The sequence below is a fragment of the Microcaecilia unicolor genome, chromosome 4, assembly GCF_901765095.1.
Source record: "Microcaecilia unicolor chromosome 4, aMicUni1.1, whole genome shotgun sequence".
NCBI classification, from domain to species: Eukaryota; Metazoa; Chordata; class Amphibia; order Gymnophiona; family Siphonopidae; genus Microcaecilia; species Microcaecilia unicolor.
In genome coordinates this window covers 344655498-344681213 of record NC_044034.1, presented here as the reverse complement: position 1 = coordinate 344681213, position 25716 = coordinate 344655498, and the positions used below count along the sequence as shown (strand labels likewise).

The 25716-nt window shown below is 46.3% G+C and overlaps 1 protein-coding gene across 3 annotated transcripts in view; it reads left to right on the top strand.

Moving 5' to 3' along the window:
* The window catches only part of RUNX1 (RUNX family transcription factor 1), a 272687-nt gene that overhangs the window by 197444 nt on the left and 49527 nt on the right, over window positions 1–25716 (top strand). For all 3 annotated transcript variants that reach the window (XM_030202187.1, XM_030202188.1, XM_030202190.1), the window contains one exon: window positions 22538–22729. In XM_030202187.1, the coding sequence (XP_030058047.1) occupies window positions 22538–22729 (192 nt within the window). The remainder of the gene's footprint in view (window positions 1–22537; window positions 22730–25716) is intronic.

The following is a 25716-nucleotide window of genomic DNA, read 5'->3' as shown; positions in this document are numbered from 1 at the left end:
TGCCTTGGATTTTGCTTCTGCATTCTTTGCTGGCGGATGCTGGCTGTAGCCATTTCAGAGGGCCAATTCTGCAGGCAGATGATCAAAAGCAAATGCCAGCGCTAGAGGCGGTTAGCGCCATACTAGCGCCGACGTTTGCTACCGCCTCATCCAGAGCCCTCGAGCACGTGAAACAACGTGTTCAAGGGCTCTTAGCGCAAGTAGCATGCAAATGCATGCTAATCAGCGCTTAACGCATTCATCCCCAATGATCAGTGACCAGCGCTCCAAAGATTGGGTCGCTGGCCGCAACAAACCCTACGTCAGCTCCAAGCTGGCATTAGGGTTTGCAGATCATTGGGGAGGAATGGTGAGCCCTATCCCCATTCCCCGCCTACAGCAAACCTGCCAGCGAGGGCAGTTGAGGACGTCCAAAATTTGGACGGTTCTGTGACGGGGCAGTTGGACATTTCTGCAATGGACAGTTAAGGACATCCAAAATTGGATGTTTCTATGAGAAAAACATCCAGTTTTGGACGTCCTTAACTGGCCATTGCAGAAACGTCCAAACTTTGGACGTCCTCAACTGCCCCGCCGCTATACCTCCGACAAACCCTTGAAATTTGGCCATCCCTGCAACAGGGCAGTTGAGGACGTCCATCTTCCGATTTAAAGATGGGTGTCCTTCTCTTTTCATTGGTCTCCAGCCCAGACCTGCCAAACAAGTGCGGGATTATTGTGCTGAGTGCATGCTCAGGCACAATTCTCCCGCACTTCTACCCCATGATCAGAGATAATTGCGCTGCTTAAATTTGCATGCATTATCTCTGATCATAGGTCTAATAGCGCCCCGTGCTGTTCAAGTGCTATTTTAGAGCACTGTTTGGAACAGCACGGGGCTTTTGATCATCTGCCTGCTGGGCAAATCAATAAATCCCAGATGGGATGTACAGAGTTTAAGTATGCGTGAACAGCTTTTATCATGCATAAAATTCATTTTGCATTTTCAGTTATTGAAAACAATACGTTTATTTGTTAGGTTGAGATTACTAGGAATATAAGTCGCTGTAGAGTGTCACGGGTGGGGGGGGGGTGGCTGAAAAGGGGAGTTGTGGCTCAGCAAATCGACAACTGTGACAGAGGAGAGACCCACCACGGGATGGGATCAGAGCCAGGGAGTGACCATCCCAGAGCCAGGATGAGCCAACACAAAGGTCACCCTGAAGGGAGGTCAGGCTACAGGGGTCCGGACCTGGGAGTATGAGAGGAGCACAGCCTTTGGGACACTATTCTCTGGGATAGGCGTGAACAGGAGTCTGTAAAAAATACATATAGCCCTGCTGGAAAGAATCTGTAAATACATTCAAGGGAGGAGTTTACAGGAGTTCCCCTGCGGAACCTCAGAAGGATTGTGATTTTAAAGTTTGCACCAAATGTTGAAGGAGTTGAAATGGATTTATGTTCCTGCTCTTGCGGAGCTGAGGAATAAATTGTTTGAGTTGCACGAGCTGCTGTTTCCAGAGTGGGTTTTGGACTTGAGAGGATGTAAAAGTCTCCCAAAGCCTGCCTAATCTAACAGCCAGTCTTGTTTTCCACAGTTTGCTTTTGGACTTGTATTTTTGGGTTCCTGGGGGAGAAGAGGGTAATCCCATACGCTAACGCTTCTTTCTCCAGGTGGAGGCACCAAACGCCATGCCAGCAAGGGACCGACGGAGACTGCCTTTACAAGGCTCCAACCGGGTCGGACCCCGAATCCAGAAGCGCCCAGGATAGGGGCGTTACAGTCAGTACTGTGTTTACTGAGTAACAATGGGGTCGATATTCAGCAGGTGGCAGTGAGCGTTTTTTAACCCCCACCGGCTTTATCCCCAGATATTTAATGCCAGGCCATGTTCAGGCACCAGCGTTAAATTTGCGGGTTTCTGCGGCTGGATATCTCCTAAGCGGTTAAGTGCCATATTCAGCACTTAATCGCCTAAGCGACCCCGCATAAAGATAGGATTTATGAGTTTTATGTGGTGCGCTTTGGCCGCTTAACTTTGACGGTTAAGTGCTGACTCCATAAGAACATAAGAGTAGCCATACTGGGTCAGAGCAATGGTCCATCTAGCCCAGTATCCTGTTTCCAACAGTGGCCAAGCCAGATTATAAGTATCTGGCAGAAACCCAAATCGTGGCAACATTCTATGCTACCAATCCCAGGGCAAGCAATAGCTTCGCCTTGTCTGCATCAATAGCAGACTACGGACTTTTCCTCCAGGAACTTGTGCAAACCTTTTTTAAACCCAGATATGCTGACCCCTGTTACACATCTTCCGGCAAAGAGTTCCAGAGCTTAACTATTCGTTGAATGAAAAAAATGTTTCCTTCTATTTCTTTAAAAAGTATTTCTATGTAACTTCCTTGAATGTCCTCTAATCTTTGTACTTTTGGAATGAGTAAAAAATCGATTTACTTCTACTTGTTCTACACCACTCAGGATTTTGTAGACCTCAATCATATCTCCCCTCATCCGTCTCTTTTCCAAGTTGAACAGCCCTAACCTCTTTAGCCTTTCCTCATACGAGAGGAGTTCCATCATCCCCTTTATCATTTTTGGTCGCTCTTTTTAAAACCTTTTCTAATTCTGCTATATCTTTTTTGAGGTATGGCAACCAGAACTGAACGCAATACTCAAGGTGCAGTCGCACCATGGCGTGATACAGGGGCATTATAGTATTTTCAGTCTTATTCACCATCCCCTTCCAAATAATTCCTAGCATACTGTTTAGGAGTGGAGGAGTGGCCTAGTGGTGAGGGTGGTGGACTTTGGTCCTGGGGAACTGAGTTCAATTCCCACTTCAGGCACAGGCAGCAGCTCTTTGAGACTCTGGGCAAGTCACTTAACCCTCCATTGCCCCATGTAAGCCACATTGAGCCTGCCATGAGTGGGAAAGCGCAGGGTACAAATGTAACAAAAATAAAATAGATACTATTGGAGATTCTACATGGAATGTTGCTACTATTGGAGATTCTACATGGAATGTTGCTATTCCACTAGCAACATTCCATGTAGAAGGCTGCGCAGGCTTCTGTTTCCGTGAGTCTGACGTCCTGCACGTACGTGCAGGATGTCAGACTCACAGAAGCAGAAGCCTGCGCGGCCACATTGGTGATTCTTCTACATGGAATGTTGCTAGTGGAATAGCAACAGTCTGTGTAGAATCTCCAATAGTAGCACCAGTGGAGGAGTGGCCTAGTGGTTAGGGTGGTGGACTTTGGTCCTGAGGAACTGAGTTCGATTCCCACGTCAGGCACAGGCAGCAGCTCCTTGTGACTCTGGGCAAGTCACTTAACTCTCCATTGCCCCATGTAAGCCACATTGAGCCTGCCATGAGTGGGAAAGCGTGGGGTACAAATGTAATAAAAATAAAAAAAAAATACTTTATTGGCCGCCACCAAACACTAAGCAGAAGATTTCAGCGTATTATCTACAACGACACCTAGATCTTTTTCTTGAGTGCTGACCCTCAAAGTGGACCCTAGCATCAGGTAACTATGATTCGGACTATTCTTTCCTATGTGTATCACATCGCATTTGTCCACATTAAATTTCATCTGCCGTTTGGATGCCCAGTCTTCTAATTTTCTAAGGTCTTCCTGCAATATTTCCCAGTCTGCACTTGTTTTTACAACCTTGAATAGTTTTGTATCATCTGCAAATTTGATCACCTCACTCATCGTTCCGATTTCTATATCCTTTATAAATATGTTAAATAGCAGTGGTCCCAGTCCTGATCCCTGCGGCACTCCACTGTTCACCCTCCTCCATTGACAGAAATGACCATTTAACCCTACCCTCTGTTTTCTGCAGGGCCGCCAAGAGACTGAGCCGGGCCTGGTACAGGGCCACCGCTGCCTGCCCCCCGACGACCACCGTTGCTCCCCCCCCCCCCGGACCGCCACATACCAGACTGCAAAACTGGGGTTGTGGGATCCAAAGTGGGGGGGGGAAGCACATTTTGCCCCACCTCCCTGCTCCCGCCGCAACTCCACATACCTTGGCTGGCAGGGGTCCCCAACCCCCGACAAGCAGAAGCCTTCCTCCAGGGCTGTTTTCCGCCGCATTGCCTGCCCTGTGGCTGCTTTTCCCCTCACATTGCTCAATTTCATCAAAACCAAGCATGCGTGACGTGAGGGGAAAAGCAGCCGCAGAGCAGGCAATGCAGTGGAGAACAGCACTAGGGTAAGGCTTCTGCTGGCGGGACTTGGGGAGTGGCCTAGTGGTTAGGGTGGTGGACTTTGGTCCTGGGGAACTGAGTTTGATTCCCACTTCAGGTATAGGCAGCTCCTTGTGACTCTGGGCAAATCACTTAACCCTCCATTGCCCCATGTAAGCCACATTGAGCCTGCCATGAATGGGAAAGCATGGGGTACAAATGTAATAAAAAAAAAAAACAGAAGCCCTGAAGCCCTGTGTCTGCTCCTCCCCAGCCTCCAAAGGGGGGGGCCCAGTGCCAGAGTTTTCTCTCTCCTGCTCCTGTCAGGACGCAATCACCCGGGTCCCGTCAGGAGCAGAAGAGAGACGGACCCTGACGCCAGGCCCCCCTTGGAGGCCAGATCCGGGGAAATTTTGCATCCCCCTCTCGGCGGCCCCAGTAACCAATTCCTAATCCACACCAGAACCTTGCCTCCTATCCCATGCCTCTTTAATTTTCTCAGAAGTCTCTCATGAGGAACGTTATCCAAAGCTTGGTGAAAATCTAACTACACTACACCAGGGGTAGGCAACTCTGGTCCTCGAGAGCCGCAGGCAGGTCAGGTTTTCAGGATATCCACAATGAATATGCATGAACTTGATTTGCATACTCTACCTCCATGGTATGCAAATCTATCTCCTGCATATTCATTGTGGATATCCTGAAAACCTGACCTGCCTGCGGCTCTCGAGGACCGGAGTTGCCTACCCCTGCACTACACCAATCGGCTCACCTTTATCCACTCTGCCCCTGGACCGCCTACAAAATAACCAGCTTTCAGTTTAGCAGTCTGTGGTGGTATTCAGCGGACAGCCCAGCACCATTAGCTTTGATAAGCCTCATAGTTTTTTATTTCCCCTCCCTTATTATCCTTTGTTTTAATATTACCACCCTTCCTTTTTCTGTCTTTCTTATGTGTTTTGTATTGTTTATAGTCTGGTGTGTTTCCCCTCCCTGAATTATTTTAGAGATTGTAAACCGCTTAGACTTCTTTGGAAAAATTTGCAGTATATCAAATAAACTGAACCTTAAATCTTGAACCGCAGATGATGTACGAGGCCAGGAACCTCTCCAGGCCTCCTAAATCGCTTTGAATATCAACTCGAGTGTTTGCACTCTGCATGTGGCTTTTGCAGCCAGTCTATATGAAGTAAAACTCTGGAGCCTTCATATAAATCACGTTAGGTTTGTTTTTTTTTAAACTTTATCTTTATTAAGCTTTTTAACAAACATAATTTCACATTTATGAATGATAATACACAATTTGGAAATAAAAATTATATAGACAAGCAAATATTTTTTTTTAAGTTTCAAATAGTTATCGACCACAAGAATAAGAAATCAATCCAAGATGTAAGATTAATAATATAATCTAAAGGAAATAAACATACATTGTAAATTATATTAATGAAGCGTCACGTCCCCGAGTGATTCACTCCAAGGCTGAAATCACGTTAGTTTTTAAGGTATCAGGTGAGTTCGCTACCCGGACAGTTCCCACCCACCAATTCCCTCCCCCCCCCCCCCCCCCCCCCCCCCCCCCGAGACGATTGCCACCTAGGACAATTCCCACTTAAGGGGACAATTCCCACCAAGGACTGTTCCCCCCCCCCCCCAGACATCTCCCACCCTCCCTAGCCTGTAGCTTCTGTCTTCTATCAGGTCCCATAAGTCCTGGCAGTGTTTTTTTTTTTTTTTTACTGCGCCTGAAACAAGGCGGTTAGAGCAGCGTACGGATGTACACAGAGAACGTAGAATAACGGAATAACTTTTCATAGGTAGAGTAGTAATCTGTTATAAATCGTAATCAGTGTGTCATTCTGAGGGGCTGAATTAGGTTGAAACCTAGTTTGGGGGTGTGGGGAAGGATTGCCCCCCCCCCAAATGAACTGCACTTTGTATTTCTTTCTTTCTTTCTTTACTTATTTATGACATTTAGATCCCAGATTAAACATGAATTAGGTTGAAACCTAGTTTGGAGGGTGTAGGGGTCATTGCCCCCCCCCCCCCCCCCACATGAACTGCATGTCTGGGAAGGGGATATCTAAAAAAGATAATGTTGTGGGGGGGGGCATAGGCGGTCGGTGGCCCAACTGTTTGGGGAGGCTAAAGGGGGCGGGCTGGGGGGGGCTTAAATCCATAATTGTCTGATAACACAGGAAAAAAAAATAAAAGTCACAATACCTTTTATTAAATTTAGATATTAGATATGTATCATATGTCAAAGAATAAAGTGGTTGCATATATTAACCACAATCGCTCAACTGCAAAACACTATGCACAAATTTGTGCAAAAACACACTCAGAACCTTACTGTACCATAAATATTACACTGGGCAGAACCTAATACACCAATATACCACCCATACGGAAAATGCAGACCGTCAACAATATGAAACAAGGAATCATAATATCACAATTCTCATGTAGAGCCACAAAACACCCTAATTCATGTTTAATGTGGGATAAAATGCCATAAATAAGTAAATAAATTTAAACTTTTAATGTTGAGCACCTAATTCTCAAAGTGGACATATTCCAAACACTGCCCTCCCCTCCATCCACCCATGTCCAGCAACCCTCCTCTCCCCCCTGCCCTCCCCTCCCCTCCATCCACCTATGTCCAGCAACCTTCCTCTTCCTTCCCCTCCATCCACCCATGTCCAGCAACCCTCCTCTCCCCTCCCCTCCATCCACCCTTGTCCAGCCAGCAACTCTCCTCTCCCCTGCCCTTCCCTCCATCCACCCATGTTGAGACAATAACTCTTCTCTCCCCTGCCCTCCCCTCCATCCTCCCATGTCCAGCAACCCTCCTCTCCCCCCTGCCCTCCCCTCCATCCAGCAATGTTAACTTCCAGCCCCCCCCATTCCCGATCCCCCACTCGTCCATCCCGTCTGCCCTCAGCTCCCCCCTAGCCCTCGTTTGCTTCCTGCCGCTGCCCTACCTTTAAATATTGTATTTTTCTTCCAGTCGCGGCACCATTATTAAAAGCAGAAGCAGGCTCGGCTCCAGCCTTCCCTCGCATGGCCCCGCCTTCGCACAAACAGGAAATACGTCAGAAGAGGGCGGAGCCATGCGAGGGAAGGCTGGAGCCAAGCACCTGCTTCTGCTTTTAATAATGGTGCCGCGACTGGAAGAAAAATGCAATATTTAAAGGTAGGGCAACGGCAGGAAGCAAACGAGGGCTAGGGGGGAGCTGAGGGCAGACAGGATGGACGACCTGGGGAGCGGGGAAGCCTGCAGCTCGTCGCGGGGTGGGGGCAACAGGCAAAGAAGGTCACAGTTCAAGCCTCTTATACGGGGCGCCTATGGGGGGGTGAGGGGGTACTGGAAGAGTGAGGGGGTGGTGGAAGAGAAAAGGGAAGGAGATTAATTATCCTAGTGTGCTTTGTATTTTCTGGGTTATGGGTGGGAATTGTCCTCCCCCCTGGTATGGTGGGAATTGGTTCAGTGGGAATTGTCCTAGGTGGGAATTGTCCAGATGGGAATTGGTGGGTGGAAGCTGTCTGTTGGGAACTGTCCAGGTGGGAACTGACCTAGAACCGTTTTTAAAGGTTTTGAAAACTGATTGGGGATTGCAGCAACGCAGCAAACCCACTCTGGCTGGTGGTCAGAGCTGTCACAAACACACTCTGATGGTGGCTATGGTCAATACCAGAACAGCCACATCAGACGTGAACTGAGCTTAATATGAAATGAGAAGCAATTCATCAATGACCTAGAACGGTATTTTTCAAGTTGTTCTGGAGTATCCCATAGCCCAGGGGTATAAAAGTTTAGTCCTCGAGGGAGTATGCATGTATATCTAACTCATGCATATTCATTAAGAATATCCTGAAAACTTGGTTTGCTTGCAACCCTTGCCCTAGCCAGTCTGGCTTTCAGAATATCTACAATGAATATGTATGAGAGAGATTTGCATACACTGCCTCGTTCATGTTTGTTGTAGATATCCTGAAAACCAGACTGACTGTGAGTATTAGAGGACCAGCTCAAGGAACACTGACCTAGAAGGCACATACAGTGTTAGATCCGAGGTGGTGTTTGCACTTGAGAGGGAGAGGATTGCTTTTTCGCGGTTCATGGTAACTCACTGTAGACTGTGGCTTATGGTAGATGCAGTGGGGAAACTCTGAAATAAGAGAGAGTCCTTGAGGTGAGAGAACAAAGTACGGGATGTGTTTTTGGCGCTACAAGTTGCAGCTTGTCGGTTACGGAATCATGTTTCTCGCAAGCCATTAGCTATTCAGGGATAACCATCCTTACAGCCCTGTACAGATTCCCCCTAACCTCCACTTCCTCTGCAACAGGTGATTAATGAGACAATCCTGGCCTTAGCAGGCGCAGAATTCCCCAGTTTTTTGGTACCTCCCTGTGTTGGATTTGGCCTCTGGGCTGAGCATTGGATCAGTCTTGTGGCATTTGCACACCTATTCTTTTCAGCGTGCCTTTCTGATGCTTCGGTCTTCTTAACCCACGTCTGAGAGTATTCCGAGGGCAGGCAGTGTGTGGGAAGAAGCTCAGTACAAAGGCAGACTGTTGGCACTGCGTGTTTGGAGGAAGGAGCCTGTCTGTAATCCTTGGCTGGGATTCTTTTACATGCTAAGGCAGTAAGGAGGGAATGTTTGGCAAGCTGCAGGTTGACTTTCATTAGATAATGTGCTAAAAACAGATTGGTCTGCGTACTTGGATATATCATTGCTGCTTGAAATGGTGAAAATGATGTGGCTTCTGTCTGTGTAGTGCAAGTGAATCCCTGGAGAATGTGGCATAATTATGAAGAATATTCTTGTATGGTGTCAGTTGCCATCTCTCTCCCCTTCAATCTGTTCAAAATTCTGCCGCACAACTTATATTCTGTCAGTGTCGCTATGCACATATTAGCCCTCAACTCAAATCATTTCATTGGCTCCCTATCCGTTTCCGCATACAATTCAAACTCCTCTTACTGACTTAAAAGTGCAATCCTTCTGCAGCTCCTCATAGTCTCTCCACTCTTATCTCTCCCTACTCTCCTCCCCGGAAACTCCGTTCATCAGGTAAATTTCTCTTATTTGTACCCTTTTCCTCCACTGCCAACTCCAGACTCTGTTCCTTTCATCTTGCTGCACCATAGGAAGTATTTTTTCACGGAGAGGGTGGTGGATGCTTGGAATGCCCTCCCGCGGGAGGTGGTGGCGATGAAAACGGTAACGGAATTCAAACATGCATGGGATGTGCATAAAGGAATCCTGTGCAGAAGGAATGGATCCTCAGAAGCTTAGCTACAATTGGGTGGCAGAGCAGGTGGGGGGAAGAGGGGTTGGTGGTTGGGAGGCGAGGATAGGGGAGGGCAGACTTTTATATGGTCTGTGCCACAGCCAGTGATGGAAGGCGGGACAGGTGGTTGGGAGGCAGGAAAAACTGCTGGGCAGACTTATACGGTCTGTGCCCTGAGAAAGACAGGTACAAATCAAGGTAAGGTATACACATGAGTTTATCTTGGGCAGACTGGATGGACCGTGCAGGTCTTTTTCTGCCATCATCTACTATGTTACTATGTATACCCCACTTCTGGCCGTGTACAAATGTAGGCTAAAAGCCCACCTTTTTTGAGGATGCTTTTCACTCCTAACTCCTACTCACTTGTTCAGTACCCATGTTTGTTTTCTCATTCCCACCTTAAGTAATTCACTTATCCCTTATTTGTCCTGTTTATCTGTCTTGATTAGATTGTAAGCTCTGTAGAGCAGGAACTGTCTCTTACATGTTCAGTGTACTGCAATTCATATGCCTAGTAGCGCTATAGAAATGGTAAGTAGTAGTTACACTTCCCTCCCCACCCCCATCGCCCAGAGGTCTGTATAACTGTGAGGGGTATTCTTATATTTATAGCTCTTGCAGCAAGGTCTGCTGAAATAGCCAATCCTTGAGGAGATATTCTTGTATTGTTGAGACTAATCAAGCATTATGATTCGTCAGACTATGTCCAGTGACTGTGTAAATTCTTTTCATCATGAGGCATCAGCCAATGGGAAGGCAGCACTGACAATGCTTGATGATGCCATAGCAGGCTCTAGTCTTAGTAATGGCAGTTCTGTAACTAGGCGCTTATGGTTTTGCTCCTCTTTGAGCGCATAAATGCAGTGGAAAGTAGCATTTACCCACATATGCACCCTAAGCGCTATTTTATAAGGATGCATGTGACTGCAAGGGGGTTGTACATGTGGGTCGAGCATAGGTGGGACATGAGCAGGGCTCCCAGTTACACACCTTACTTCCTGACTACTGTAAGTTACTGAATTTGGGTGCCTGCATTTACACCAGGTCTTTGGCTGGTATAACTGTGGGCCCCTAGATGTAAGGCATGGCAATAGCAGGTTGTGTTTATAAGAACATAAGCGTTGCCATACTAGGACAGACCGAAGGCCCATCAAGCCCAGCATCCTGTTTCCAATGGTGGCCAATCCAGGTTACAAGTGTCTTGCAAGATCTCAAAACAGTACAATACATTTTATGCTGCTTATCATAGAAATAAGCAGTGGATTTTCCCCCAAGTCCATCTTAATAATGGCTTATGGACTTTTTTTTTTAGGAAGTTATTCAAATCTTTTTCAAACCCTGCTAAGCTAACTGCTTTTACCACATTCTCTGTCAATGAATCCCAGAGTTTACAAGTTGAGTCAATAAATATTTTCTCCAATTTCTTTTAAATTTACTACTTTGTAGCTTCATTGTATGCACTCTAGTCCTAGTATTTTTGGAAAGAGTGAACAAGTGATTCACGTCTACCTGTTCCACTGTACTCATTATCACCCAGGTACCATTGTAGAACAGACTCCCACATGCGGCATCAGAGAGCCTAAAAAGAGGGGCCCTCTTCCAATGAGTGTAACCCTAGAACAGATGGTTAAAAGTTAATATTTCAGTATATTTTAAGCAAAGTATGCGGGGGGGGGGGGGGGGGGCGGGGGGGTTAACCAAAAGCATTTTGGGTGTGATGTGCTACGAACTTTCTCCCATTCTGGGGGTGATTTATAGAGTCATTTTCACACACACATAAATGGCCTGTTAAAAAAATTCTGACTGGAATAAAAGTACGCGCATTGACATGGTGAGGCCTACTATGCCAGTAGGCATGTACAGGGGTGGAGTTCACAAGTACATGTGTAAATTATAAAATATGCTAATTTGTTCACATACTTGAATAATCTAAGAATGCACATTTACACCTGCTCTCAAGCTGCTTGTAATACATTACTTTAGGTTACCAAGGGATCATAATAATGAGATGTAAAGGATGCAAAACACCTCATTATTATGTAACTAGAATAACGCAGCTTGCAGTGTTCACCTCAAAGTGTGTTATTGTAGGAAAAATTACAAACAGCTCAAAGCTGGCATTATTTTTCCTGCCCAGGTGCATCAGGCCACTAAAACCAAGAGGCATTCTAAAGGCACCAGAGTAAACATTGCTTCTTCCCTCCTCCCAAAGACACCCCTGTGGCACCCCAACACATCTTTTTATGGCTACTTTGACACAACCTCCCGAAGATCCCCTGTGGAACACGCTTCCTCCATAAAGAGCCCCTGCCCGAAGAGCCCACCCACCCCCGAAAGAACCCCCCACACACTCCTGTAGTGGTCTAGGGGGTTCTTGAGCAGGAGAAACTCCCAGCCACTCCTGCCCCTGCCAGGTTCAAAATGTAGTAATAGTCTTGGTACTACCACTAGGAAAATATTTCTTCACTCAACGTGTAGTTAAACTCTGGATTTCGTTGCCAGAGAATGTAGTAAAAGCAGTTAGCTTAGCGGGATTTAAAAAAGGTTTGGATAGCTTCCTAAAAGAAAAGTCCATAAGCCATTATTAAGATGGACTTGGGGAAAATCCACTGCTTATTTCTAGGATAAGCAACATAAAATGTATTGTACTGTTTTGGGATCTTGCAGGGTAACCTGGATTGGCCACTGATGGAAACAGGATGCTGGGCTTGATGGGCCTTTGGTCTGACCCAGTATGGCAATACTTGTGCTTATGTAATCAAGTCTTTTATCCTTATATGGCAGCTTGACCCCCCCCCCTAGTGGTAGTACTGCATAACTACCACCAGAGGTCACCAGTGTTATTTTGAGCTCAGCACAGGCAGGAGCAGGAGCAACTGGGGAACACTTCTGCACCAGAACACGCTAGACACCAGGGATTAGGAGAAGTAGGTCTAAGGGGATCTTCAGGAGGGTGGGGTCTTTGGGGGCCCTTCTCTGCACCTTTTCTAATTCCACTATATCTTTTTTGAGATGCGGCGACCAGAATTGAACACGAGATTCGAGATGTGGTCACACCATGGAGCGATACAAAGGCATTATAACATCCTCATTTTTGTTTTCCATTCCTTTCCTAATAATACCTAACATTCTAGTTGCTTTCTTAGCCGCAGCAACACACTGAGCAGAAGGTTTCAACGTATCATCAACGACAACACCTAGATGCCTCTCTTGGTCTGTGACTCCTAACGTGGAACCTTGCATGACGTAGCTATAATTTGGGTTCCTCTTTCCCACATGCATCACTTTGCACTTGCTCACATTAAATGTCATCTGCCATTTAGACGCCCAGTCTCCCAGTCTCGTAAGGTCCTCTTGTAATTTTTCACAATCCTCCCGCGATTTAACGACTTTGAATAACTATGTGTCATCAGCAAATTTAATTACCTCACTAGTTACTTCCATCTCTTGGTCATTTATAAATATGTTAAAAAGCAGTGGTCCCAGCACAGACCCATGGGGAACCCCACTAACTACCCTTCTCCATTGAGAATACTGACCATTTTACCCTGTTCTCTGTTTTCTATCTTTTAACCAGTTTTTAATCCACAACAGAACACTACCTCCTATCCCATGACTCTCCAATTTCCTCTGGAGTCTTTCATGAGGTATTTTGTCAAACGCCTTCTGAAAATCCAGATATACAATATCAACCAGCTCACCTTTATCCACATGTTTGTTCACCCCTTCAAAGAAATGTAGTAGATTGGTGAGGCAAGATTTCCCTTCACTAAATCCATGTTGACTTTGTCTCATTAATCCATGCTTTTGAATATGCTCTGTAATTTTGTTCTTAATAATAACAACACTATTTTCCCAGCACCGACATCATACTTACCGGTCTATAATTTCCCGGATCTCCTCTGGAACCTTTTTTAAAAATCAGCGTTACATTGGCCACCCTCCAATCTTCCGGTACCACGCTCAATTTTAAGGATAAATTACATATTACTAACAATAGCTCTGCAAGCTCATTTTTCAGTTCTATCAGTACTCTGGGATGAATACCATCCGGTCCAGGAGATTTGCTACTCTTCAGTTTGTAGAACTGCCCCATTACATCCTCCAGGTTTACAGAGAATTCTTTAAGTTTCTCCGACTCGTCAGCTTCGAATACCATTTCTGGCACCGGTATCCCACCCAAATCTTCCTCGGTGAAGACCGAAGCAAAGAATTCATTTAATCTCTCCGCTACGGCTTTGTCTTCCCTGATTGCCCCTTTTACACCTCAGTCATCTAGCGGTCCAACCAATTCTTTTGCCAGCTTCCTGGTTTTAATATATCTAAAAAATATTTTACTATGTGTTTTTGCCTCCAACGCAATCTTTTTTTCGAAGTCCCTCTTAGCCTTCCTTATCAGCGCTTTGCATTTGACTTGACATTCCTTATGCTGTTTCTTATTATTTTCAGTCGGTTCCTTCTTCCATTTTCTGAAGAATTTTCTTTTAGCTCTAATAGCTTCCTTCACCTCACTTTTTAACCACTCCGGCTGTTGTTTGGTCTTCCGTCCTCCTTTTTTAATACGCGGAATATATTTGGCCTGGGCTTCCAGGATGGTGTTTTTGAACAGCATCCACGCCTGATGTAAATTTTTGACCCTCGCAGTCGTTCCTCTAAGGTTTTTTTTCACCATTCTTCTCATTTTATCAGTCTCCTTTTTTAAAGTTAAATGCTAACGTATTTGATTTCCTATGTATACTTACTTCAAAGCTAATGTCAAATCCGATCATATTATGATCACTGTTATCAAGCGGCCCCACCACCAATACCTCCCGCACCAGATCATGCACTCCACTAAGGACTAGGTCTAGAATTTTTCCTTCTCTCATCGGCTCCTGTACCAGCTGCTCCATAAAGCTTTACTTAAAGCACTGAGGTACCACAGATACTGCTGCTATGACGTTCCAACTCAAATCAGTAGCAGATATGGGCAGCCTGGGCTCCTGCTGATATTGGCCTGCTTTAGGGCTGCATTTCTGAAGTAGGCGCTGAAAAGTGTAACACTATTCTACATTCTGTCTTTATTTGTAATTTTTCGTATTTTGTTTTTCTTACCTTTTGATTGTTTTATTCTTTAAGGGGTCCTTTTACTAAGCTGCGGTAAAAGGGGGGCCTACGCTAGCGTCAGTGTGTTTTTGATGCGCACTAAGGCTGCCCATTTTGGGGGCAAAGAAATGGCCATGCGCAGTGTGTTTTTTTTTTTTTCTAGCGAAAGAGGCACTGGTACTCAAATGTCAGGCCACCCTTCGGGGTTGGGGTGATCACTGAGGGAGAATCCGCTACTGTGTAGTTTTTTGAGAAGAAAAGAATCCCTCAGAAAGCTTAAGTTAAGTGTTGCTTTACTTTCATTGGCGCTGTTTCAGCAAAATGTATACTTTAGATTTGAAATGTTAAAATGCTACTCACAAAATATAGCATTCAGCACTTATTGAACTGATATAAAATTGTTAAAAAGAAGAAGTTTTTAGAATCTAATACCACAATACTGGTGAACAGCAAAAAATAAACCCAAAGGGTAGAATATTTGGGTATAGCCCTCAGAGACCAAGGATTAACCAGGGTCTGACCTGCAAGTCACCGATATCTGCATAAGATTACAGTGTCTGCGGTCCTATCTCTTTCATAGGGCTATTTTATACCCATAAAAATTTGCTTATATACAAAAAAAATCATTTTTTTAATCATATCAAGACAATCATTCTTTTTGCTGAATATTGCAATCTGAATAAACGACAGTAAAAAAAACTTCAAAACACTTAGCTTTCACTGAAGTATCACAATAACCCCTCTGATTAAATAAGCAACGGGGCCCATATCGTTTCGCCTATAAGGGGAACAGCTCATACGTTTTTAGAATCCCCATGATAGAGACTAATCAACGATTTCACATACTCCTTGTCAGCCTAAGACCTTGAGTCTGAGAGGTTTCTGAGGGATTCTTTTCTCCTCAAAAAAACTACACAGTAGCGGATTCTCTTGAATCTCTTCTAGTGGGTTTTTTTGTATAGTTTTACCGCATTTTAAACGCTAGATTTGCTGCGCTATTGTGTTGTTAGTGATCACTGAGGGACCCACCCCACAATGGCCAGGCCCCCTGCAACCAGTCACAGAATCTAAGACAAGGCAGAATTGGTGTGTAGAGCCTGAGCTCTTTCATTAAAACTTGGGATCCACGGGTCAATTTTAGCAGACAATGAAAAATATGCCGGTACTCGGTATCCCCGAGTACCCCCTCAAAAAAAGACCTGGCCGTGCGGTAAACTACCCAATTACCAGCGGTTAAGTTCCAGCGCTGTGAAAATCTTTAAAAATTACTGTAGTGCCGGAAATGGCATGCGCTGGGGTCCGGGACTACCACTGGGCTCCTGCGATAGCCTGGCGGTAGTTCTGGATTGACACGCGGCAAACCTATTGCCCGCACGCCAACCCTTTAGTAAAAGGACCCCTAAGTTTTTAAAGCTGCATTTTGATTAAAAATTATAATTGCAGTTAATTAATTAATTACTTTATTTAAGGTCATTTATACCCCGCTTTTTGCCGCAGTTGTGCAGCCCCAAAGCGGCTTACAACGAACTCATAAAATAAATAGGTTACAAGGAGAATAGGAATGGAGAGGGGAAGGGAGGAAGGGAATATAAATACAATCTGAAAATAAAGTAAAAAGTAAGTAGGGAAAGGAAAGCAAAAGAGGGGAAAGGAAAAGGGAAAAAAGGGAAAGAGAGTCCGAAATCAGGTCTTGACTCGCCGAATCTCGGTAAGGTAGGCGAAGAGGATAGTGAGCCAAGAGGATGACAACAGAAGCCCCATCGCATCAACGATCCCAGTACACGCCATGGCCTGCAGGGCCGCTCTCCTTAATCCCCAGACGCCGAAACCGCAGCAGTGATCAGTTGGTGAGAAGGGGATTGCTGGCAGGAAACAGGATGGGACGGGACTCCTCCGAAGCAGGAAGACAGCCGAGGAGGGGAAGCAGCGTCGGAAAACACTCCCAGGCTTCTCCACTCTTGCATCTTTGCATTGGTTATCACTTGACTGCAGGGGAGTAGCTAGGTGGGGCCACGGGGGCATGGCCCCCCGCAGATTTAGCCCTGGCCCCCCTGCTTTCACCCCCCCCTGCCGACCCTCCCCTGCCACATTCGACCCCCCCTTCCACCACCGTCAGGTACCTTTGCTGGTAGGGGTCCCCAACCCCCACCAGCTGAAGTCCTCTTCAGCGCCGGTCTCCAGCGCACTGCTGATCTGGATTCTGTTTCTGTGAGTCCTGACGTCCTGCACGTACGTTCAGGATATCAGGACTCACAGAAACAGAATCCAGATCAGAGAACGCGCCGGACTCGGAGACTGGCGCTGATGGGGACTTCGGCTGGCGGGGGTTGGGGACCCCCGTTAGCAAAGGTACCTGGCGGTGGCGGGGGAGAGTTGGCAGCAGCGGGAGGGGGTCAAAAGTGGCGGGGGTCGGCAGTGCCAGAGGGGGGCTAAAATGTGCCCCCTCACCTCAGGCTCTGGACCCCCCTCCCACCGAAGTCTGGCTACGCCCCTGGTTGACTCACATACTGATTTTAAAGTGGCATATTTGACTTATAAATCATTGCAGGGCTTGAATGCTGAAGGTGTTGTTAAATCTCTAATTATTCCTTCTCGTTTACAAGCTGCTTGCGAGACTCATCGATTGAAGCTTGGTTTCCCATCCTTAAAAGATGTTTCTTAAAAAAAGGCAGTCGGAATTGTCCTTCCCTTTTCAGGGAGCAAGGACATGGAATAGTCTACTGAGTCAAGTCAGAGAATTGTCATCCTATGTACTTTTCCGGAAGTTTTTGACAATTTATTTGATCTCGTGTTTGATATCTAATCCTTAATTTTGTTGATTTTATATTTATCTGTACAGTATTTCCCTCTTTTGTTGAAGTTTCTCTTTTGTAATCCGCTTTGAATCCCATTGTGGAGTTTAGCAGACTATAAGACTGAAGTAGAATAGAATAATATGCACCCAAATGCCAAGATACACCAGGTATAATTAAGCAGCTGTGATGGTTCAAAATGAAACTATAGGAAAAAGAGAAATTGGCTAAATCCAGAATTGCATTCGTCAATGATGAATGAAAAATGTAGTGTTTGATTACACTCCTAAGCCCAGCTCCTCCCACAAGATAGGGATGTGCTTTCATGGGACATAAATCAGGATATACTTTCATATTGAAGATGAAAGAAATATACCAGCATTTCTGTTTCTTCCTTTTTTCAAAATGCTTAAGCATCAACAGCTGGCCCAGCTTCCTACCCTTTCCAGAGCCACCAAAGAGACCCTCTGGGCTCATCCATAGAAGGGACCTTGTCAGTCCTGTCCTTCCTGCTCCCCCCAACCACTTACCCTGTCCACAAGTCGTAAGGAACAGCTGCAAGTGGGAATCCCTCCTGTCCCTTGGATTCCCAGACAGGGGCGTAGCCAGACACCCAAGTTTGGGTGGGCCTGGACCCAAGGTGGGTGGGCAGAACTCCACCTTGTCCTACAAGTGATTTGGTTTCTCTCTCTCTCTCACCTGCATGCCATATGGTCTTTCAAACATCCCCTCTCCTCCATATACCTTTTAAATAGCAGATTTTCACCGGCAGCAAACAGTTGTTGGGAGTTTTTGGCTGGTGGGGCTTGGGGTCCCTGCCAGCCACATTATAGGTGTGCTGCTACTTGGTGGGCCTGAACCTAAAGTGGGTGGGCCTGGGCCCACCCCAGCCCACCCTTGGCTACGCCACTGTTCCCAGATGGGGTAAATGGCTGGGAGGGAGGTGTGGAGAGGATGGGACTAGAATTTGGATCCGACATAAGAAAAGCCAGCTGAAAGGAAAAAATGTTCAGTCAGTGCACACCTTTAATGCAGGATACATTTCCTGGTGGGGGGGGGGGGGAGAAGTTTGTTCTTGCATGAAACAGTTGTAGTTGGAACCAGTGTGGTCTTCCTTCTCTCATTTAACACAGTCCATGCCCCAGTATACATTTGCTGGTTTCTGCAGGTCTTACCATGAAATGAATTATATATTTGACTCCAAGAAGAAAAAAGTAGAGCAACGGAACCTCTCGCTGCATCCGTGTCCGAGATTCTGTTCTGAGTGGAAGTTTTAACCCTTTGACAACTAATCTAGGAATGAGTGGAGGAGTGGCCTAGTGGTTAGGGTGGTGGACTCTGGTCCTGGGGAACTGAGGAACTGAGTTTGATTCCCACTTCAGGCACAGGCAGCTCCTTGTGACTCTGGGCAAGTCACTTAATCCTCCATTGCCCCATGTAAGCCGCATTGAGCCTGCCATGAGTGGGAAAGCACGGGGGTACAAATGTAACAAAAATAAAATAGATACTATTGGAGATTCTACATGGAATGTTGCCACTATTGGAGATTCTACATGGAATGTTGCTATTCCACTAGCAACATTCCATGTGGAAGGCTGCGCAGGCTTCTGTTTCTGTGAGTCTGACGTCTGCAGGACGTCAGACTCACAGAAGCAGAAGCCTGCGCGGCCACATTGGTGATCTGCAAGGGCCAACTTATACATGGAATGTTGCTAGTGGAATAGCAACATTCCATGTAGAATCTGAAATAGTAGCAACAGTGGAGGAGTGGCCTAGTGGTTAGGGTGGTGGACTTTGGTCCTGAGGAACTGAGTTCAATTCCCACTTCAGGAACAGGCAGCTCCTTGTGACTCTGGGCAAGTCACTTAACCCTCCATTGCCCCAGTACAAATAAGTACCTAAGCCGCATTGAGCCTGCCATGAGTGGGAAAGCGCAGGTATAAAAAAAATAATAATAATTTAAAAAATACGTATTCTAGACCCCTGATGCAGGCCGGTAAGGCCGAAACACAAGTCATGTTGGGTCTTCCTCATTGTTTTAGAAGAATTTTTAATAAACTTTATTCTGAACACCATCTGTGAGAGGTTCCATTGCTCTACTTTTTTCTGCGTGGCGTTTTCCCTTCAGTGGAGCAATTTACCTTCTGTTTGCGACTGTCTTATATATTTGATTAGCTGGTACGCAAGTGAAACATTCCTTGTCGTGGTCGACCACCTCTGACCTTCCTCCATCCTCTATCCAGGATTTGAAGCCATCTCCTGTCCTGTGTGCAACTGGTGATGTCATCAGGTGCTAGCGTTTAATGGGATGAGTCAGAGGCCACACAGTCACTGATAGACCCCACTCCTCAGCATATTACATAGAGAACCTTGATGTATGTGGCATTTCTTCTAATGAGAATAGGAGGCACAGTCCCCCTGGTCTGTTTCCTTGAGTCACAAGTTTTAATTTGCTGGGTAACGAAACTAGAACCAAAATACAGGGGGAAACTAGAAGCTCCCTAGGATGATGCATTGATAGTGTGGGTCTGGACAGACACCATGGCAGATAGGAGGATCCAGCTGTGGGAATGAGAGGGTTACTCATTCTGTCCTGCTCTCACTTGGGCTAATCCTAGTGGTACAGTGTGACATAGGGAGTGTGTACACACAGATCTTGTGATTCAGTGTATTTATGATTAGGGATGGCGTCAGGCCGATGAGCCTCACTGACAGATGATGGAAGGACAAGTCTGGGGCCGACTGTTCTAAGAGCTTTTAAGCACACACCTGGCTTTAGACTTCTAGTTTCTAGAATCATATGTCTTGCCCATTTTTTATCTTAAGTTGCCTTTCCTTTGTGATAACAGGAAAGAATCTCAGCCAGCCATTCACTCACAGGAGAGTTAACTGTTCTCAGGTGGATGCATGGAATGGCTTTTAGATCAGCCTCAAGGAAACAATCTGCCTGAAGACCGTTCTTAGCGCAGTATGAAGTAGCAGTGTTAGGAACTTACAAATCTCCATGGGGGTGTTTTACTAAGCCCCCCCCCCCCCCCCCATGTGTCTTTCTCTCGATTTTATTCCTTTGTCATTTGGTCTTATTCCAAGGTTTCTGGTTTCTGATTCTGTATATTATTTTACATTTAAATATCTCAAGGGCATTTACGTACAGCAAGAGAGCCTTTTCCAAATGAGGGAGAGCTCTGGAATGAGGGGGCATATGACAAAGATAAGAGTGAATAAGCTTAGGAGTAACCTAAGGAAGTATTATTTCACAGAAAGGGTGGTGGAGGCGTGGAATGGCCTCCCGGTGGAGGTGGCGGAGTCGAGGACTGTTCCAGAATTTTAAAAGGCATGGGATAAGCATGTGGGATCGCTTAGGAACAGGTAGAATTGGGGGTTACAGAGGATGGGCAGGCTGGATGGGTCATATGGCCTTTATCTGCCGTCATATTTCTGTGTTTCTATATATACATATTTTTGGAATAATAAGCACACTCTTGTAGCTACTGCTCTCCCCCTCCTCCACACTAGTTTTTAAGGATCTCCTACACTAGGGGTGGGCAACTTGCGGCCCTCCATTGAATTTTAAGTTACTGTTAGCAACTGTTTAGAAAGACAGAAGTACACGGTAACAGACCATTCTGGTAATAATTTATGTTCATTCAGTCATCATACTGAGTTTTGTTCGCAGTGAATTATATGGTGCATTTTGTTAATCTTCTGTGTGCACTTCGCTAGGGATAGTACTGACATTCATGCGACTCTCTGTGTAGAAAGGTTGTGTTTCCCCCCCCCCCCTTCGTACCTAGTATCCACACTTAGATGCCCAGGCCCTGTATCAGCCTGATACCTACATGTAGGGTTACCATAGGTCCGGATTTACCCGGACATGTCCTCTTTTTGAGGACGGCGTCCGGACGGGTTTTGGCCAGCCTGCCCATTTGTCCGGATTTCTGGACAAATGGGCAGGCTGACGTGCATGCAGCAGACCTCTCCTCCCCTTACTCACGATCTTCCCTGGTGGTCTAGTGACTTCGGGGCAGGAAAGAGCCCCCTCTTTCCTGCCCGGCACGCTGCTCTGCATCCTGTATGCTGCCTGTGACGGTCTCTGCGAGATTCAAAATGGCCGCCGAGAACTGAAGTCTTGCGAGGCCGCTTCAATTCTCGGTGGCCATTTTGAATCTCGCCGAGACCGTCACAGGCAGCATACAGGATGCAGAGCAACGCTCCGAGCAGGAAAGAGGGGGCTCTTTCCTGCCCCGAAGAAGTCACTAGACCACCAGGGAAGATAGTGAGTAAGGGGAGAGGTGGTGACGGGGCCGGGGGGAGGGGAGGTGAGGTGAGGGGGTGACCAGGGGGAGGGGAAAATGCAACAGGGGGGCGGGGCGAGGTGCGACAAGTGACGGGGCGAGGTGTGACAAGGGGCGGGGAGAGGGTGTGAAAGGGGCGGGGTGAGGGTGTGAAATGGGGCGAGGCAAGTGTCCTCTTTTTTTAAGGACAAAAAATGGTAACCCTACCTACATGGGAGGGAGGGGTGGGCTCTGAGAATCAGCCCCAACAGTGCTGCTGCTCTTATTCCAGAAGTGACTTGATAGCAGAAGCTGTCATAGACTTGAAAATGATTGATTAAAGTAGAAAACAGGGTGATAGCTGCGTTCTGGTGTATATATACTGTCAGGAACCACAAAACAAACAGGAAACAGCCTCCACGAAAAGAGTCCAATCAGGAAGGAGTAGAGGCTGGGTCATAGACACTCCACCACAGGAACTAGTTCTTGAAGGATACTTTATTCAGTAACTTTTATAGCGTGACCCGACACGGTCCGTGTTTCGGCGTAATGCAACGCCTACCTCAGGGGTCACAAAGATATTCAACCAAATCTAAACGAGTGGGAAAATCCAGAATCCGCCGTTCAGGTGACAAATAAATGACAAGCTTGTCGTTTATTTGTCTCCCGAACGGAGGATTCTGGATTTGGTTGAATATCTTTGTGACCCCTGAGGTAGGCGTTGCATTACGCCGAAACACGGACCCTGCCAGGTCCCACTATATAAGTACTGAATAAAGTATCCTTCAATATATAGACTGTCAGCAGGTGCAAGCTACCGTCCAGGACTAAGACAATAAACTGCAAATGCCACTGAAGATTTCTTCTCTTTCTTTCCTTCCTTACCCCCCTCCCTTCCTGTACCAGGACATCGGCAGAAGCCAGATGAGCAGACAAAGCCAGGAAGCTTGTCCTTTTCTGAGCGTCTGAGTGAGCTGGAGCACCTTCGGCGAACAGCGATGAGAGTCAGCCCACACCACCCGACCCCAGGGCCCAACCCACGGGCTGCCTTCAACCACACTGCAGCTTTTAACTCACAACCACAGAGTCAGATCCAGGGTAAGTACCTGCATGGGGAGCAGATCATGGGATGGTGACCGGGGAGCGGTTATGGGTCACTCTCAGACTTCTTCTCTAGAATCAGTGTCCATTCCTTGAATTACAAGCCTCATTCTGGCAGGAGACAGGTGTGAGCTCTTACCTCCCTCCTCCAGTTTTCTCCTTTGTAAGATCACGTGTAGTAAAATCCATCTGGGCTTTGTATAGCTCAATGTATGAACCCCCCTTATCCCAGCAGTTCTCAACACAGTCCTCAGAGCCCACCCAGCCAGTCAGGTTTTCAGGATATCATAGTGAATATGCATGAAAGAGATTTGCATGCACCACCTCCTTCGTATTCAGATATCTCTCATGCATATGCATCGTGGATAACCTGAAAACCTGGCTGACTAGATGTACTCCAGAGACTGGTTGAGAAGCACTTCCATGTGCCATAGGACACTGAGGAATCCAGGTTGGCTAAATAGCTTATAGCAATTATCTGTGGAATACAAGGGCACAGAGAAATTGTACCTTATAATAGTACGCAAACGCTTTGAAAGCGTGAATAAACATGTGGATAAATGTGAGCAGGCTGATGTAGTGTATCTCGATTTTCAGAAAACTTTTGACAAAGGTTTTCTTGAGAGACTCCTGAGAACATTAAAAAGCCGTGGGATACGAGGCAATGTTCTGTTGTGGATTAGGAACTGGTTATTGAATAGAAAATAGAGGATAGGGTTAAATGGCCATTTCTCTCAGTGGAGAAGGGTGAACAGTGGAGTGCTGCAGGGATCTGTACTGGGACTGGTGCTATTTAGCATATCTGTAAATGATCTGGAAATTTGCAGATGACACAAACCTACTCAAAGTTGTTAAAGCACATGCAGACTGTGAAACATTGCGGGAAAACCTTAGGAAATTGAAAGACTGGGCATCCAAACGGCAGATGAAATTTAGTGTGGACAAACAGAAAGTGATGCGCATTGGGAAGATTAATCCAAATCAAGACAAATCCCTCCTCTCAGTACCCTTCTCCACCACCGCCAACTCCAGGCTCCGCCCTTTCTGCCTCGCCTCACCCCATGCTTGGAATAAACTCTCTAAGCTCATAGGCCAGGCCCCCTCCCTGCCCATCTTCAAATCCTTGCTCAAAGCCCACCTCTTCAATGTCGCCTTCGGCACCTAACCACTACACCTCTATTCAGGAAATCTTGACTGCCCCAACTTGACATTTCGTCCTTTAGATTGTAAGCTCCTTCAAGCAGGGGACTGTCCTTCTTTGTTAAACTGTACAGCGCTGCCTAACCCTAGTAGCGCTCTAGAAATGTTAAGTAGTAGTAGTAGTAGTAGTAGTTACCTGATGCTAGGATCCACCTTAAGAGTCAGCACCCAAGAAAAAGATCTAGGTGTCATCGGAGACAATACAGTGAGATCTTCTGCTTAGTGCCAAAAAAGCAAGCAGGATGCTAGGCATTATTAGGAAAGGGATGGAAAATAAGACAGAGAATATTATATAATGCCTCTGTATCTCTCTATGATGCGACCTCACCTTGAGTATTGCGTGCAGTTCTGGTCACCGTATCTCAAAAAAGATATAGCAGAATTAGAAAAGGTTCAAAGAAGGGCGACCAAAATGATAAAGGGAATGGAACTCCTCCCATATGAGGAAAGGCTAAAGAAGGTTAGGGCTCTTCAGCTTGGAAAAGAGAAAGCCAAGGGGGGATATGATTGAGGTCTACCAAATCCTGAGTGGTGTAAAACTTGTAAAAGTGAATCGATTTTTTACTCTTTCAAAAAGTACAAAGACTAGGGGACACTCAACGATGTCACATGGAAATGCTTTTAAAACAAATAGGAGGAAATATTTTTTCACTCAATGAATAGCTAAGCTTTGGAATTTGTTTGCCAGAGGATGTGGTTACAGCTGTTACCATATCTGGGTTTACAAACGGTATGATCAAGTTTCTGGAGGAAACATCCATAGTCTGATACTGAAATAGATATGGGGGAAGTGGGATTCTACAGATACTTGTGACCTGGATTGGCCACTGTTGAAAACAGGATACTGGGCTAGATGGGCCATTGGTCTGACCCAGTATGGCTATTCTTTTGTTCTTATGACTAGAAGAAGGACAAAACTCTTTGGAGTCCATCGTTGTTCCAAAGATTTCTTCTGGTATCCAAAGGCAAATCACACTGACCTTACAAGAACCGCATTTTGGCATAAATTGTTTGCATCAGGGGACTGCATGTAGGCACCCTATGCTTTATGTGAGGTAGCAACCAAGGTAGCTCTTTATTCTGATGTTGTTGAAGGAGAGAAATCAAAGAATTTGGCCATTGCCTTTGGATACCGGAATAAACCTTTGCAACTCTGGAGTCTTTTGTTCCTCTGCTGCTCTTCACCTCTCCTTTGTATGTGTTGCTCACTTGCAGGCAGTGACGAAGGAAGGGGGGCGGGAGGGGCGGTCTGCCCCGGGTGCATGCGCTCGGGGGGTGCCGGCCCCGCTGGTTCCCTGCTCTCTCTGCCCCGGAACAGGTTACTTCCTGTTCCGGGGCAGAGAGAGCAAGGAACCAGCGGGGCCGACTCAGCTCCGAGTGACGTGCACTCGGGGCGGATCGGTCCTCCCGCAGGTAAGAATGTGGTCCGGGGGGGGGGGGGTTCGCTCTGGAGGGGGGTGCGCCACAGAGGGGGGGTCGCGCCGTGCTGCACCCGGGGGGGGGGTGCGCAGCGGCGACCCGCCCCGGGTGTCATTAGCCCTCGCTACGGCACTGCCTGCGGAGACTAGTCCTTTTTCTCTCTTCCATCCCTGCCATTCACACTTAACGACATCATGATGTTTTACAAATTTTTAAAAATAATAATTAAGAGAACAAAAACAAATGTATTCACAAATCAGTCACACTTCAATGCATGTTATAAAATAAAAAAACAAATTTTTTTTTGGGGGGGGGGCGCTCTATGCCATTCCAGCCTGTGTAAATTTAATGGCCAGCCAGTAAAA